Source organism: Lepus europaeus, chromosome 9, assembly GCF_033115175.1.
Source record: "Lepus europaeus isolate LE1 chromosome 9, mLepTim1.pri, whole genome shotgun sequence".
NCBI lineage: Eukaryota > Metazoa > Chordata > Mammalia > Lagomorpha > Leporidae > Lepus > Lepus europaeus.
The window spans coordinates 21787797-21803254 of NC_084835.1; the positions used below are offsets into that span (position 1 = coordinate 21787797).

Consider the following 15458-nt stretch of genomic DNA (forward strand, 5'->3'; position numbering starts at 1 on the left):
TGTACCCTGACAGAGCCACAGCTATGACAGGAGAGACACAGCTGAGTCCCGAAGGGCCGCTGGGCCACAGTGAGCATTGAGCACCCCGTGGGGTGCTGGGTACCACTGGAAGTTTTAGAGGGATGGCAACATTTCAGAGTCTCCACCCCAACACAGATGCTAGAGGAGGCTGCACAGGGGTGAGGAGTGAGGCTGGCAGGAGGCAGAAGCCTTGGTGACTGGAGTGGGAGGTGGTGATTGCCAGAAAGGGCCTCGTCCACCTCGCCAGGGATCCCAGATGCCCCTGTCCAGCTCAGCTCAGAGCCACGGGCCTTCTAGACCACCGGACCTTTAGGGCAACTCACCTTGCCCATGCCACAGGCAGGGACTCAGGTCCAGGCGGGGCCCTGGAGCCCCGTCTCCAGTGCAGACTCCTCTGTCAGGAGGCTTCTGAAGGAAGCAGCCCAGGAGGCCAATCACCCAGAAGCATTCGGACTGGCAACCCCCAGGATGGGGCTGTCTTCTCCCTCAGACTGGGGACCCCCAGGGTTGGGTCCAGTCCCTCCTCTCAACCTGAGTTCCCTCTGGGATAAGGTTGGCCTCTTCTCTCAGACCTGGGATCCCTACCAGGACAAGGTCAAGTCCCCTCAGAATGGGTGCCCCTTAGGACAAGGCTTTGTCTCTCCCCTCAGACTAGTCACTGCCTCCCCTCTGGAAGAACCCATGTCTAAGAGAGCTGTTCGCCTCTGGACTCCGTGTGCCCCCGCCCCGTACCTCTGTCCCTGATTTGATGTCCCCAGGCTGGGCCAGCCCCCATGTCACCACCTGGAGATGGGGCTGTTCGTCTCGGGGTGTCTGCATGCAGGCCACAGCTAGACCTCTCCCTGCAGACTGGGCACTTCTCTCTTCAGACTGGTCGTCCTGGGCTTCCTACTTCAGTCAAAGCCCCCTAGGCCAGGACAGATCTCCCTTAGACTGAGAGCCCCTGGGCAAGGACTGGCCTCCACTTGGAGAGGCCCTTGAGCCCTGCCTGGGCCATCCAGGTGTTGGCAGAGGAAGTGGGAGCCCTCACCAGGCCTGGCAGGCAGTCAGGGTCCTGTTTGCCTTGAGCAGTGGCTGGAGCCAGGTGGTCACTTTTCCCTTCAAGGCTCCAAAGCCCAGCCAAGCCACAGGGAACACGTAAACAGCAGCCGAGCTGGGCAGCAGGGTGGGCAGGGAGGAGGGCACCAAGACCCCAAGCCCTCAGCCTCACTGGCTATGGCATCTGGACACCTCATGGGCTGCCCTGGACTCCCAGTCTAGCCAGGCAGGTGACCTGGCTCCCACCTGACTGGGGCATGAGGACAGGTCCTGCCCTCTCTGGCCTTTTGCTCCCAGCCCAGCTGGGAGGAAGACCTGGGACTCTTGAGGGAGTGTGCCCCCGGGCCCTCCCCGGTCCTAGACACAGGCCTCCAGAGGCTATGAGTCCACGGCTCCCAGCTCAGCTAGGTCAGGGGACCCAGGGCCATCAAGAGATGCTGCACCCCACCTCACCTGCAAGCCCCAGAGAGCAAGGACTAAGTGTGCGCCATGAGCCTGGAGAGGGCAGCCCAGGAGCACCCACCCTCAGCCTGGGGAGTGGGCAGAGGGAGAGCAGACAGAGGGCAGAGGTGCTGAGTGCTCTGGAGGTCCCAGGGCTCTGTGCCAGCTGTCGGAACAGAGGGCTGGCTCGGGGGCCCTGACGCGGGCTGCAGGTGTGGGGCTTTCTGTGTTGTACACACAGGCAGGGCATCAGCTCCATCCCTTGGGACCCGAGGGCAAGTCGCTCCAGGTGACAGGCTCTTTCCTTCTTTGGGGTCATGGTTGTGCAGGCAAAGAGGCCAAGGAACAGTGGGTGTGGATTCTTTGCAGATCCTGCCTGTACAGGGGCTGGGGGTTCGCTCCCCCAAACATGACTGCACAGGGAAGGGGCAGAGTCTTGGAGGTAGGAGACCCAGATTCTAGGCCTGCAACAGTGCTTCCTACCTTAGTCTTTAACTATGGGCAAGGGGAGGGTGGCAGCTGCTGTGTGTTCCCGCATTCCATGTGCAGCTTGAGCCCACCACTCTCCTCCTTGCTCTCAGAGGGGCTGACCCTCATCATGAGGTGAAGTATACAGAAGCCCGGGGGTGAGGGGGCCATGGCGAGCAGCTCGGGGCTCCTGCCAGCTTTGCCTCCCCAGGGACAGGGAAGAACAGTCACGGCCAGGCTGGAGGATGGGCTCCCGGGGCATTGGGAGGGTGGGATCTTGGCCACTCCAACCCCTTAGTTCCTGTGGCTCAGGTCAGTCGCCCCCTCAGGGCCCACCACACAAGGCCCCTCCCAGGGTTGTACTTACGGCCCCTTGCCAGCCTGGACAACTCGTCCTGCGTCGTCATTCTCCTTCAGCACTGGAAGAGTCAGGGGCCAGCCTTGGCCAGGAACACCCCCTGCCTGTGCCCAGGGGCCACCGTCAGATGGCCTGCCTCAACAAGCTCACAGAGAGCTGCACTGTGTGTTTCTGCAGGGATGGGGGGTTCTGTGTGTACTTATTTATTGGTAGGTATACATGTGGGTGTTTGTCCATGTGCCTGTCTGTGTCTGTGGTTCTATTGTATGTCTACCTGTGTCTGCATGTCTGTACCCGTGCCAGGTGTATTTACACAAGTGTGTCTACGTGTCTACATCTTCGTTTGTGCATGACTTTGTGTAGATGTCTCTGCGTGAAGCTTATGTATGTGCACCAGCGTGTCTGTTTTCGTATGTGTCTGTGTACGTGCGTGACTGTGTGTGTGTGTGTGTCTGCAACGCCGCCTGTGAGTGGAATTTGGCTCCCAGACATGTTTGGTTTGGCTCTCACAATATTTTCAACATCTTGAGCCAACATTTAAAAATCAGGATATTTCACATAAAAATTCAGCTTTCCAGCCTCTCTAAAAAATTCAGAAGCCCTGGCAGTCCTGGGCCTGTATTCCCATGAGGCCACTCTCCTCCCGAACTGCATAGGGCCAGCCTCATCCTCCCAGCCTGCACAGCCTCGCCCACTTGTCTTGCCCACCAGCACCTTGAGGATGGCCAAGTCTGTGACCCGTGTGTGGTCACAACTGGTTGAGAGCCTGGCTGTCAGGCACAGGTGTGAGTGTATGTGTGTGCGTGGGAGGCATCTGCACGGGTGTGCGGGTGCACTAGCTGTGTAAGGCATTTGAGAGTGCATGGGTGTCTGCACGTGCACGTGCGTGCGTCTGACCAGTCTTGCACAGGGTGGGGGGGTGGTGGTGGTGGTGGTGCTGGTGGTGGTGAATGTAAAGGTATGCCAGTGCACGTGCGGATGTGTGGGGGCGTGGCCCAGCCGTGGCCATGTGGAGTGTGTGGGCCAGTGTGGTCTGGCATGCTCTGTACAGGGGCCTCTTCCGGCCTTTGAGGGGGAATCGGATTCCCGGCTTCTGGCTGGACTGCCTTGTGGGATTTATTTCTGTCTTGGTGCCCACCGGAGGCCTGAGTAATGGGAACATTTAAAGAAAACCAGTAAATACATAGAGGAGGGGCAGGCCGGCTGGGAAGCTGAGCCAAGACATCGCTGCCCAGCCCACGGCTACAGAGCCCGAGGCGGGGCCTGAGTCCAGGAAGGAAGGAGTCCTGGGACCCAGCACACAGGCTACTCACTCGTGCGCCGCCCGGTTCTGCCCAGCTAGGCCCAGGGTCAACATGGGACACCTTGAGAGCTTAGCTCCAAGCAGGCTCAGTGCCCAGGGGGACTGGATCCTCCAGGGGCCCTTCCTGGCTAGGTGCAGAGGATCCTCACATCCAGCTACACTGGGGCACAGTCCTCCCACACATGCAGTTCATGGAGGGCTGCACTGTCTCCAGGTTGCGAGGGCACTCACGACACCCCACCTGGACCTCCCATTCCACCCGAGTGCTCTCCCAGGACATGGTTCCCTGTTCTGGGTCCCAGGCTGACAGACCTGCACTCTGGATGGGCTCTGATGACCAGCCATGTAACAAATGGCACAGACCATGTACAAAAGACAGGAGCACTTCATCCACTGGGAAGATGTTTTACAGAGCACTACCGGGGACAGTGGAAAAAGCAGGCTGCGCTAAGCCTGGATGGTGTCTGCTGCTGCCCCCCAGCGGCCATGCGAGGACAGCAGAGGGGGTGGTGGAATAAAGGCCACAGCGGCATGGAGACTGCCTGTTCTTACCAGGTCTCTTGGGTGACTGACTCTTGCAACCCCAGGTGATGCTCAGCCAGATGGGCCTGGGGAAAGCGAGGTCTTTCAGGCAGGTCTGGCTCCCAGCATAGGTCCAGAGACCTCCTGGAGGGTTAGCTCCTCGACGGCAGAGCCATGGTCGGATTCACAGCTGCACAGTCAGCACCTAGAACAGTGCCCGGCAGAAGACAGAGCTCAAGGAACTAATGACTGACTTCCCCGGCTCTGGTGGCCCTGACAGAGCTCAGAGCCCATGGAGAAGCTGCCTGAGGGTGGGCAAGCAGCAGTGTGGGCTTGGGGATGGACAGGCAGTTTTCCTGTGTCACTTCAGGGGCTGGGCCTCCTTGACCCCGAGACCCACCTGGCCGCTGGACGCCCAGCCCTGCAATCCCAGGTGCAACTTCCGTCCCACTCTGCTGCTGTGCCTCCTCAGATCCAGAGGCTTTGATCCTCAACTCTGGTACATAGGTCCCATCTGTCTTCTGCCAGGAAAGAGGTGCCCATGCTGCTGCAGACCATCCAGGCCTGAAACTTCCCCAAGATGCACCAGGCCAGGTGTCCTGGCAAGTCCTAAGCGGTAGGGACTTGGAGCACCACGAGGGTTGTCACGGCTGCACTGGCAAAGTCCCTGGTGGGCCAGGTGGCAAGTGGCCAGCCTCTGGGGCTTCCCCCACAGAGCTGGGCACTGTCCCTCGCTGGCCCATCTCCTCACGCCCTGTGACACAGGGGCTTCTGGGCCTGAGGTCCCCCTCCATCTATTCCTCCAACCAAGACCAAGACTCCTGAAATGAACTTCTACCTGATCATCCACAAGACTATGGTCCAGATTCCAGAATGCTTGTTATTTCTAAAGGGAGAAAACATATTATTAAAACTATGCATTTTGGGGCCTGTGTTGTAGCATAGCAGGTAAAGCCACTGCCTGCAATGCTGGCATCCCATACAGGTGCTTGTTCGAGTCCTGGCTGCTCCACTTCCAATCTTGCTCTTTGCTAACAGCCTGGGTAAAGCAGAAGACACCCAACTGTCTGGGCCCCTGCTACCTACCTGGGAGACCAGATGAAGCTTCTGGCTCCTGGCTTTGGCCTGGCCCAGCGCTGGCCATTGAAGCCATCCTGGGAGTGAAGCAGTGGATGGATTGAAGATCCGTCTCTCCCTCTGGAATTCTTTCAAAATATTTTTTTTAAAAACCTAGCATTTTATTTTATCAACATGGCTTTGTAATTTCTTTGCTCACCACTTAATTTTTAAAACCTATTTAAAATTTTTTAAATTTTATTTTCATTTCATTTGAAAAGCAGAAAGAGATCCTTCATCTGCTGGTTTATTGCTCAAATGCCCCCAACAGTAAGGCCTGAACCAGGCCAAAGCCAGGAGTCAGGAACTCAATCCAGGTCTCCTGTGTGGGTGGCAGGGACTTAATTACGTGAGCCACGGCCTGCACGTCAGCAGGAAGCTGGAATCAGGAGCAGAGGCAGGATACAGACACAGACACTCCAACAGGGGATGCAGGATCCCAAGAGGTATCTTTAACCATTGCGCAAAATGCCAAACCTTTTTATTTTGAAATACGGATTGATAGGAAGTTAAAAGGTTGGTACAGGGAGCAGGCATTTAGCATAGCAGTTAGGATGCCTTTATGTCCTGGGTTCAGTTCCCAATTCTGGCTCCTGATTCCAGGTTCCTGCTAAGTAGATGCTGGGAGGCAGTGGTGATGGCTCAAATAGTCGGATCCCTGATACTGGATTCAGTTCCTGGGCCCTGGGTTTGGCCCCAGTCCAGCTCTGTCCATTGCAGGCGTTTGGGAAGTCAACTAGCAGATCGGAGCTTTCTTGCTCCCTCTCTCTTCTCAAATAAATGAGTGTGTTAGAGAGGTCCTATGAAACATTCACTCACCTTCCCCCATGGTTATATCTTCTACAGCAACAGTACAAGCTCAAAATCAGTTCACCACCAGTGCAGCTCTATTCCACTTTAGCACATATAGGTAGATTTATGTAAGCACTTCCACAATCTAGACACAGAACTTTCCCCTCACAGCTTCTCCAATATCTCCTTGGAGCTACCCGCTTTATAGTCACACCTGTCCCCACCATCCGTAACCCCAGGCAACCACTCATCTGATCTCTGCATCTAAAACTCTGTCACTTCTTTTTGTTTCTTTATTTTGATAGGCAGTTAAAGAGAGAGACAGAGAGACAGAGAGACAGAGAGAGAGAGAGAGAGAGAGAGAGAGAGAGAGAAAGGTCTTTCTTTCCGTTGGTTCACCCCCCAAATGGCTGCTACGGCTGGCACGCTGCACTGGTCCGAAACCAGAAGCCAGGTGCTTCCTCCTAGTCTCCCATGCAGTGCAGGGCCCAAGGACATGGGCCATCCTCCACTGCCCTCCCAGGCCACAGCAGAGAGCTGGACTGGAAGAGGGGCAACCGGGACAGAATCCGGCGCCCTGACCGGGACTAGAACCTGGTGTGGCGGCGCCGCAGGTGGAGGATTAGCCTATTGAGCCACGGCGCCGGGCTATGGTATCTTCTTGTTGTTCTTTTAATGTCTGTGGAGTATGATACCCTTATTTCATTCCTGGTATTTATAATTTGTGTCTTGTCAGTCTCCCTAGAGGTTAGTACATTTTATTGATCCTTTAGACATTAACCAGTTTCTTTGCTCACCTCTCCCCTGCACCCTGTAGCAGGCACCACTGGCTGCCTTCCCAGTACCTCTGGCCTTCCTCCTTGCTCAAGTCAAGCACGGTGGCAAGGTGCCCAGCTCGACATCCTTATCCCACCTCTGCAGTGGCCCTGTGACAGAGTAACAGCCTGCAGCTGCAATCCGGGGCAGGGCCGATGCCACCCGGGGAGACAGAAGGGACTGACATCCCTGGGGGCCTCGAGGACCCTGGACTTAACACAAGAGCCCTTCCTTGTAGTCTTGACTCCCCACCCCCTTGCCAGCCTCCCTTCCTCCTTGCTGGAACATCCTTAGCAGTCCTTTCACTAAAGAGCAGTCTGGCAGTCACGGCGCATCACAGGCCTGTGAGTGTCTGGCCTGCCCTGAGTCACAATTAAGCAGACTGACATTTACGTCTCCTCGGCACTTAGGAAATCTGTCTCCACTGGACTCTAGTGTTGGTAAGGGAAACTTGATCCCTGGTAGGTAACCTGCCCTTTCTTCTTTTTACAAGTAGCGTGTGTCATCTCCTCCTTACCTTAAATGTTCTAACGTTGCGCATCACAGTGAACCACACATGTAATAAAACCTGTGTGAGAAATTCAGCACACATGCCAACGTGCATCAGCGTGAAAAGAGAAGAAAATGAATCCCCCCATCTAGCCAAGACAAAAAAATATATATATATATCAAAACCCGCCACCAACACCTCCGGGGTCCTTCTGCAGAGCTGACCGAAGGCTGCAGTGGCGATCCCCGCCTGGCTTTTCTGCCCCGCCTCCACCGCCCTCTTGCAGGTGTCCGTCCTTGGGCGGACTCTGCCTGTCGGGAAAGTCACATGCATGTTCTCTCTCTCCCACAGCTTGTTGCTCCAGGAACCCCTCCATGCCGCACATGGCTACAGCTCACTTCAAGGCTCTGGAGGACTCCAGTGCAAGGACCACAATTTACTTAGGACCACCTCCTGGTCTTGACTGTGTGCACACGCACAGCATGCCATCCTCAACACTGCTCCTGTGAGCATTCTTGTCCCTGGGTCCACTCAGTGCACTCAGTGGAGTGTTGGGGCAGAGGCAGAGACAGAGAGAGAGGTCTTCCATCTGCTGGTTCACTCCCCAGATGGCTGCAACAGCTGGAGCTAAGCTGATCCAAAGCCAGGAGCCAGGAGCTTCTGGGTCTCCCATGCAGGTGCAGGGCCCAAACACTTGGGCCATCTTCTACTGCGTTCCCAGGCCATAGCAGAGAGCCGGATAGGAGCAGCTGGGACATGAACCAGCAGCCGAATTGATGCTGGCACAGTAGGCAGCAGGCAGCTTTATCTGCTATGCCACAGTGCCAGCCCCCTTCATTCCTTAGGTCTTAGATTTCCTGGCTGGCTCTATGCCCCTCAGTCTGAAGACACCCTTAGGGGAAAAATATCTTTATAGAGAACACTTATTTTGTTTTGAAAAAACAGTTTATTGAGGTTGCCATACAATCTGCCCACTCAGGGAGTATAATTCCATGGCTTTTGCTCTATTCACATATCAGTGCGAGCACCACCACAATCAACTGTGGAACATTTTCGCTATCCGAAATGGATTTCCTTTTAACGAATCCTGGAGACAAAGTCCCTGGCTCTGTTCATCTAAAACCATCTTGTAAGATATTTCTGTGGGTGTGGATTCTAAGGTGACAATTTTCTGTCACTGCAGTTAACATTAGTCATAGCTGAGGCACCTACTGCTGTCCAGTCCTTGCAAGGCAGTGTGGCTTCCTCTCTGAGGTCTTTTTCAGTCGTTGTGTTCTATGGTTTTATTAGAATGTGGCTAGGTCTACGTCATTTTAGAACAGGCCTGTAGGCTCTCAGCCAGCGCTCCATTCAGGAGGTAGAACCCATCTCTTCTCCCTGTGAGCATGGCTGAAGAGAGACTGGCTTCCAACAACCCGAATATCACTCTCAAGACCACACCATAAAAAGCCCCATAGTTCCCTCCTGCTTTCTTTCTATGATGGCCACGATGGGAAGAGCCAGCTGCCATGTCACGAGAACACCTAGTGGGCCCTGTCTTGGGAGCCTTCAGGTGCCTGCAGCTTCCCCAGAGACTCCCCAGTATGGCCACCTAGCAAGGCCACTCCTGATTCCTAAAACAGAGAAACTGCAAAATCACAGTTGTGATTTTAAACTGATGAGTTCCGGAGGAATGTATATGCAGCAACAGAATGTGGAAAAATTGTAAGCAAATGTGTTTACTAAGCTCGAATAGTGTAAAAAATGTGCAAGGTGTGTACAACTTAACGAATATGCACAAGGTGAAAGTACCCACTTAACTGCCACTAAGATCAAGAAACAGCATATGGACACAGACTTCTATTTATTATTATGTTTCCTGTGCAAGGTGCTGGTCTTCTTGGATCTGCGCGCTGATTTTCAACAGTCCTGGAAAGTTCTTAGCCACTGCTTTTTAGGATTGCCTCTGCCCATTTTTGCTTCTTTTGCTTTCTGGAGCTCCAATTCCACGTTGCACAGGATCTTCTCTCTCCTCCTCATCTTTCGGCCTCTTGTCTAATATTATCAAATCGATTTATCTTGCTGGGCTGCATTCTGGGAAATTTCTTTTGTTTTATTAAGATTCATTTATTTTATTAGAAAGGTAGAGTTAGGGAGAGACAGAGAGATCTTCTATCTGCTGGTTCATCCCCAAAATGGCCACAATGGCCAGGGCTGGACCAAACTCAAGCCAGGAGCTTCTCCTGGGTCTCCCACTCAGGTGCAGGTACCCAAACACTTATGCCATTCTCTGCTGCTTTCCCAAGTATGTTAGCAGGGAGTTGGATCAGAAGTCGGCCAGCTGGGAATCAAATAGCACCATATGGGATGCCCATGACATGTTACCCACTATGGCACGGTGTCGGCCCCGGGAAATTTCTTCAGATCTAGTTTTCCATTCACCTGTTGTCTCTTCAGCTTTGTCTAATTCACAGACACAAAGTTTTTTTTTTTTTTTTTTTTTTGACAGGCAGAGTGGACAGTGAGAAAGAGAGACAGAGAGAAAGGTCTTCCTTTTGCCGTTGGTTCACCCTCCAATGGCCGACGCGGTAGGCGCGCTGCGGCCGGCACACCGCGCTGATCCGATGGCAGGAGCCAGGTGCTTCTCCTGGTCTCCCATGGGGTGCAGGGCCCAAGCACTTGGGCCATCCTCCACTGCACTCCCTGGCCACAGCAGAGAGCTGGCCTGGAAGAGGGGCAACCGGGACAGGATCGGTGCCCTGACCGGGAGTAGAACCCGGTGTGCCGGCGCCGCAAGGCGGAGGATTAGCCTAGTGAGCCACGGCGCCGGCCAACACAAAGTTTTTAATTACTATGACAATATTTTTTATTTCCAGACCATCGGGCTGGTTCTTTTAGAAATATACTCCTATTTTCCTTTTCACTTTATTTTTTAAAGGATTTGTTTATTGGAAAGCAGAATGAGAGAGGGAGACATCTTCCATCCCCTGGTTTACACCCCAAATGCCCCCATCAGCCAGAGCTGGGCCAGGCTAAAGTCGGGTGTCAGGAACTCAATACTGGTTTATCAATGTGGGAGGCAGGAGCCCAAGCATTTGGGTCATCATCTGCTGCCTTCCCAGGCACACTGGCAGGAAGCTAGATTGGAAGCAGAGCAGCCAGCAATGGAAACAGCACTCTAACATAGGAAGTTGCAGTCAAAAGTAGCAGCTTAACCCGCAGCACCGTAATACTGGCTCCCCTCAAGCACCCTTTCTCTGGTATTCTTTTATAAAGCCACACCTGTCTCTATGGCAAGGGTCTGAATCTTCTCTCCACTTCGCCCTCTTCAGGTCTCATCACCACCTTCTACATGACCTCCTCGGCTTTAACTTCTCATCTGTTAGTCTATTCTTTGACCTTGAGTTACTATTTAGCTCTTGAGTTTATTAATTTTTTTATTTGAGAGGCAGAGAGACAGATTGAGTGCCCATCCATCGATGCATCTCCCTAGCCCCAACTGTTGTGGCCATTTGGAGAGTGACCCAGTGGATGGAAGACCTCTGTCTTGCTTGCAATAGCCAGAGCTGGGCCTGGAAAAAGGTGAGAGCTGGGAAACCACTCTAAGTCTCCCAGGTGGGTGGCAGGAGCCAAATTTCTTGAGCCATCACTGCTGCCTCCCAGGGTCTGCATCAGCTAGAGGTGGGCACTAAACCAGGCGGGACACCCGGGCTAAGCATGCCTCCCCTGAGTTCCTTCTTTAACAATGTATTCTTTAGTCTGAAGACTGCTGAGCAGTTCTTTCCTGGGTTGCGAGGGTAAGATCCTCTTTCCTTGGGTATGAATCTCCCACTTGGCCACAAGGCACTGGCCTCCTCCTGTGCTGTGTCACTTCATTGAGTGACCATCATGTGCAGCAGTTGTCATTTTCCTCTTTCCTGATGGGGTGCTTTTCACTTGGGGCATCAGGGTGCTCAACGCAGAAGTCCCTCTTTCACAAGCTCTTGGGGGGTTCCCATCACAGGAAATCTCTAGCCCCGGGACTGGGGCCATCAGGAGATTGGGATTCAGTCCCCAGGTGCCCGAGTCCTTCCACTGCCACAGACAAGCATCCTGCTTGCACAGGAGTCCCAGAGGCACGGCGAGTCTCCATCCTTCGCCAGTCAGAGGCCGCTCTGCTCCTGGTCACCAGGGGTACATTTGGCTACTGTCACCTATCAGAGTCAGTCTTGGCCCTGCCTCCCTACCCAAGAGGGAGCTGGCAGCCCTTACTCTCAGCTACAGCAATTACCTTCTGGGAGGAGCTGACTAGTTTTAGTTTAAAGAATTCTACCGACTGCATGGGAGTACTGGTCTATGTATGTGTGCATAGACCAGTACTCCCATGCAGTCGGTAGAATTCTCCACGTCCATGACCTGCGTCCATGCACTGCCCACCAGCACTGGCCACTTGTTTCTGGAACACGACACAGAGGGACAAACATATCAGATGAGGTAGCGCAGGGGCAGGAGGCTCAGGGGCAGACCCTAAGGGAAACGCAAGTGTGTGCTGGCCAGAGGTACCTGGATCAGAGCTGATGCAGCCAGCCAGCCGCCCTAGAGTCAGCACACTGAGTCTCACAGCCCTGCAGCCAGGACCACACCTGAAGCCCAGCCTACAGCATCCTGGCCTCCCTGTGCAGGGCCCTGTCCCAGGGGTACCCAGTCCAGCTCTGTGGAGTGAGGAGAAAGCTGCCTGGGACTGGACAGAGTAGGGGAAAGTAGTGCCAGTGGCTTCTAGTCTGCAGTGGTCCTGCGCTGAGGCTTGCCAGGTTCTCTCTGCCTTCTGTCCCACACTGTGAGGGGGGCCACTGAGGGCCACGACTTTGTAGTGGCCCCCCAGACTACTACATGGCCTAGGCCTATGGGAGGTCTTAAGAGAATCCTCTCAGACCCTGCCTCTGTCACGCAAGGGTCTTGAGCTGACCACTACTGACCACAGCCTGGTCCGGGACTTGGACCCAAAAGGTCAGTCCTGGGTCTTCCTGACCCTGCCCAACACAGGGGTCACTCACATTAAGCATTAACTCGGCAGAATCCTGTCTTGGGGCCCAAACTCACAGCACCCTAGGACCTGGGAGCAGTGAACAGATTTCTGTCACACACAGCAGTTTCCTTGTCTATTTTCAGAGAGTTAAAAAACAAAACAAAACAAAACTTAGAAATCAAAAAAGGTTCAAAATACATACATATGTACAGACCCAGACATGCCACAGAGCTCTGCCCATCAGGGTGACAGGGACACTCGGGAGGCCAACCCAGCCCAGCCCCACCCCTGCCCAGCCCACCCACCTACAGGAGAGGCCCAACAGCAGACAGGGCACAGGGTGCGCCTCAGTCGGAGTCGCAGGCCTCTTGTTCGGTGGTTGCGTTCACTGCAGAGGCGAGGCTGTCCTCCTGGCCTTTCAGCCGTTCCCCTGGGATAGAAGGCAGACAGAGGAGGTCAAGACGGGCCCTCTGCTTGGGCCAAAACTCAGAGGTCAGGGCCCTCAGCCTGGCAGGCCCTGCACTTACGGATCAGCTCGGCGATGGCCCTCTGGGTGCGCTTTTCTAGCTTCTCCAGTTTCTTGGCCACATCCCTCTTGAGGTCCCTGGAGCAGGGAGGCAGGGGCAGGAAGCTGAAAGACGGCCTGTTGCCCATGCAGCCCCCAATCTCTCTTTCTGTGTCCCCTAAAATCCAGCACAGCCATCCTTCTCAGTCCCACTGAGGCAAGGGGACCAGTTCTGCAGCATCCCCCCCTCAAGGGTGTGGGTGGACAGTTCCTCAGGGATCCTCTCAGGGAGTGACTTGCGGGACCCATCACGGGCCCTGCCCCTCCTCCAGCCAAAGGTTCACCTCCAGCCCTGGAGGCTTCTGGAAACGCATGCTCTGGTTCTGGGTTTCCAAGGACACAGGCCTCATGCTTTTGTTTCTTCACGCCGTGCTGTTCCTAACACAGACCCAGGCTGCTCGGAAGTGCGGGCAGCAGGGATACAGCCCCACCTCTGGCCCACAGCAAAGTGAGACACAAGCCTCACAGGAACTCTTCTGAGAGAGGGCCCCGAGGGCTGGGAGGGAGGTTTGGAGAAGTAGAAGAATCCCTATTTACTGATGAAGTAACTGAAGCCACAGAGAAACAGGTTGGCTGGGGGCAGAACAGGCGCGGAAACTTGTGTCTGCCTTCTCTCTGTCCCACCTCCACCCGGTGGCTCAAACTCCAAACGGGAACGATCTCACTCTTTCAGAGAGGTGCCTTGAGGGGACTGCTGCTCCCCGTGCTGCCGGAGACCTCGCAACAGGCTCCCTGCATTAGCCACTCCCGTCCTCAGCACAGCAGCAGTCTCCTCATCACATGCTGGCACCAAGCCCTAGTCGGTCTGTACCACCCTGCAAGCCTGCAAGGCCACGCTCACCAATCAGGCTTCCGGGGGGCGAGGTTGGCCAGGTCCTGGGGAGAGAGGAGACACATCAGAGCTGAAGGGACCCTGTCCCAAGGGAAGTAGGGAGATAAGGTACAATGGTAAGGAAATGGAGGAGGGCATGGGCAAGTAGCTAAGAGAAGGAGGTGCAGAGGGAGAGCAGGTGTGTGTGGGGGGTGGCCCAGCACTCACCACTTCCTCTATGATGGGCTCTGGCTTGGCAGCCTCCAGTTGCTCCTTCACCTTCTCTTCCACTAGAGGGCGCAAGACAACAAGGGAGGCCATGGGAAAGGAACAGCCACAGCGCTGCGACTCGGCATGCTGGGAGCAGGGGAGGGGAGTGGACAGGCCCTAAGCAGAGCCCTCAGTTTCCCAGGAAGAAGGCAATCGCCTGGGGCCAGACAGGGGCAGCGCGTGCAGTCAGGAAGCATGGGCATTAATCTTGGCCTCAACCTTCCCACTGGGCGAGGAGAGGACTGCCTTGGTGGCCCTGTGAACGCCCTCCTTGCTCTGCCTCCGCAGCTTGAGCTCAGGGCTGCTGCTAACCCCGAGGCTAGCAGCCAGCTCCCCACCCCTCTGCTCCCTCTGGCCTTACTGGCTACTCACCCCACTACCACTACCACCACTGAGCCCCTACCCGCCACCAGCTGGGGCCAACACCATGAAGCAAACCACTGGGAAGTGTCTGGATATCAGTGACAGTGCCGGGGAAGCAGAGCGGGATGTGGACACGTGGGCAACACTTTCCCTTTCGACAGTGCATTTATTCATTCACTCTTTATACAAGGAAAAGCTAACAGAAATGAAGAATAAAAACACTCTCCAGGGTGAGGGTGCAGGAGTTCCCAGGCACATGTAGTGTGCATGGCCAGAAGCAAGACTGACCCACCTCTGGCTTCTGTGCCACCTGCCCTCTACTGGGTGCCCAAATGGCCAGCCCTCTGGCAAGGTCCTGCACTGACCCAACTAGGGCCACTTCTGGGGCCACTGCAGGGCCAGGCAGGCGCAGCAGGCCTCTGCAGTGCTCACGCCCAAGACTATCTGTGTACCTGTGATGAGGTGGTGATAGAGGGTCCTGGAGGCCCAGCCCCTGCCCTGGCACGGCAGGCTACTCCAAGACAGGGCGACACCTGCACCGAGGTGGAGAGCCCACCCACCTGCAACCGGCTTGGCCTGGGGTACCCTCCTCCTCTTCAGGTCCTCATCCTCCGGGACGTAGTTCCGCAGCCTGAGTTCCCTGTGAGAACAGAGAAGGGTGAATGAAGTGAGAGAGTGACAGTGGCCATGAGCTTCATACAACCTGCAGGTCAAAACACCTTGGCTACTTCCTGGTGCTGCTTGAGCTCTTGGGTGAAGAAAGGCACACAGAACAGAAGCAGCACTGGGACCTGAGCCCCTTCTGTCACCCAGCAGCTGCACGGCCACTCTCCAAGGCCCTGCCGGCACTGCAGGGGCACGGCCCTTTGTGGAGCTGAGGCCAGTTGTCTCCCCTGGATTATCTGCATCTGACAGGATGGAGGGTCGGACAAATCAGAGCAGCGAGCAAACATCTGAAACCAGGGCAAGGTCTGACTTCCAGCCAGCGCAGGGCTCCTGGGCTGGGTTACACCCAACAGCACAAGCCAGTGGTCACCTACTTGGTTTCCTAAGCCTAAACCCTTCCTCGAAGCCTGTGTGCCCTGGGGCCAGTGCCACAA

At 55.1% G+C, this 15458-nt stretch overlaps 1 protein-coding gene across 1 annotated transcript in view; it reads right to left on the reverse strand.

Moving 5' to 3' along the window:
• Window positions 1-4181: 4181 nt before the first annotated feature.
• Window positions 4182-15458, reverse strand: part of CCDC12 (coiled-coil domain containing 12) — a 63094-nt gene continuing 51817 nt past the window's right edge. The window contains exons 3-10 of the mRNA XM_062200720.1: window positions 14919-14998; window positions 13954-14015; window positions 13756-13790; window positions 12877-12953; window positions 12655-12779; window positions 4990-5037; window positions 4552-4672; window positions 4182-4356 (exon numbers count right to left, since the gene is read on the reverse strand). Of these exons, the coding sequence (XP_062056704.1) occupies window positions 12697-12779; window positions 12877-12953; window positions 13756-13790; window positions 13954-14015; window positions 14919-14998 (337 nt within the window). The 3' untranslated portion in view covers window positions 4182-4356; window positions 4552-4672; window positions 4990-5037; window positions 12655-12696. The remainder of the gene's footprint in view (window positions 4357-4551; window positions 4673-4989; window positions 5038-12654; window positions 12780-12876; window positions 12954-13755; window positions 13791-13953; window positions 14016-14918; window positions 14999-15458) is intronic.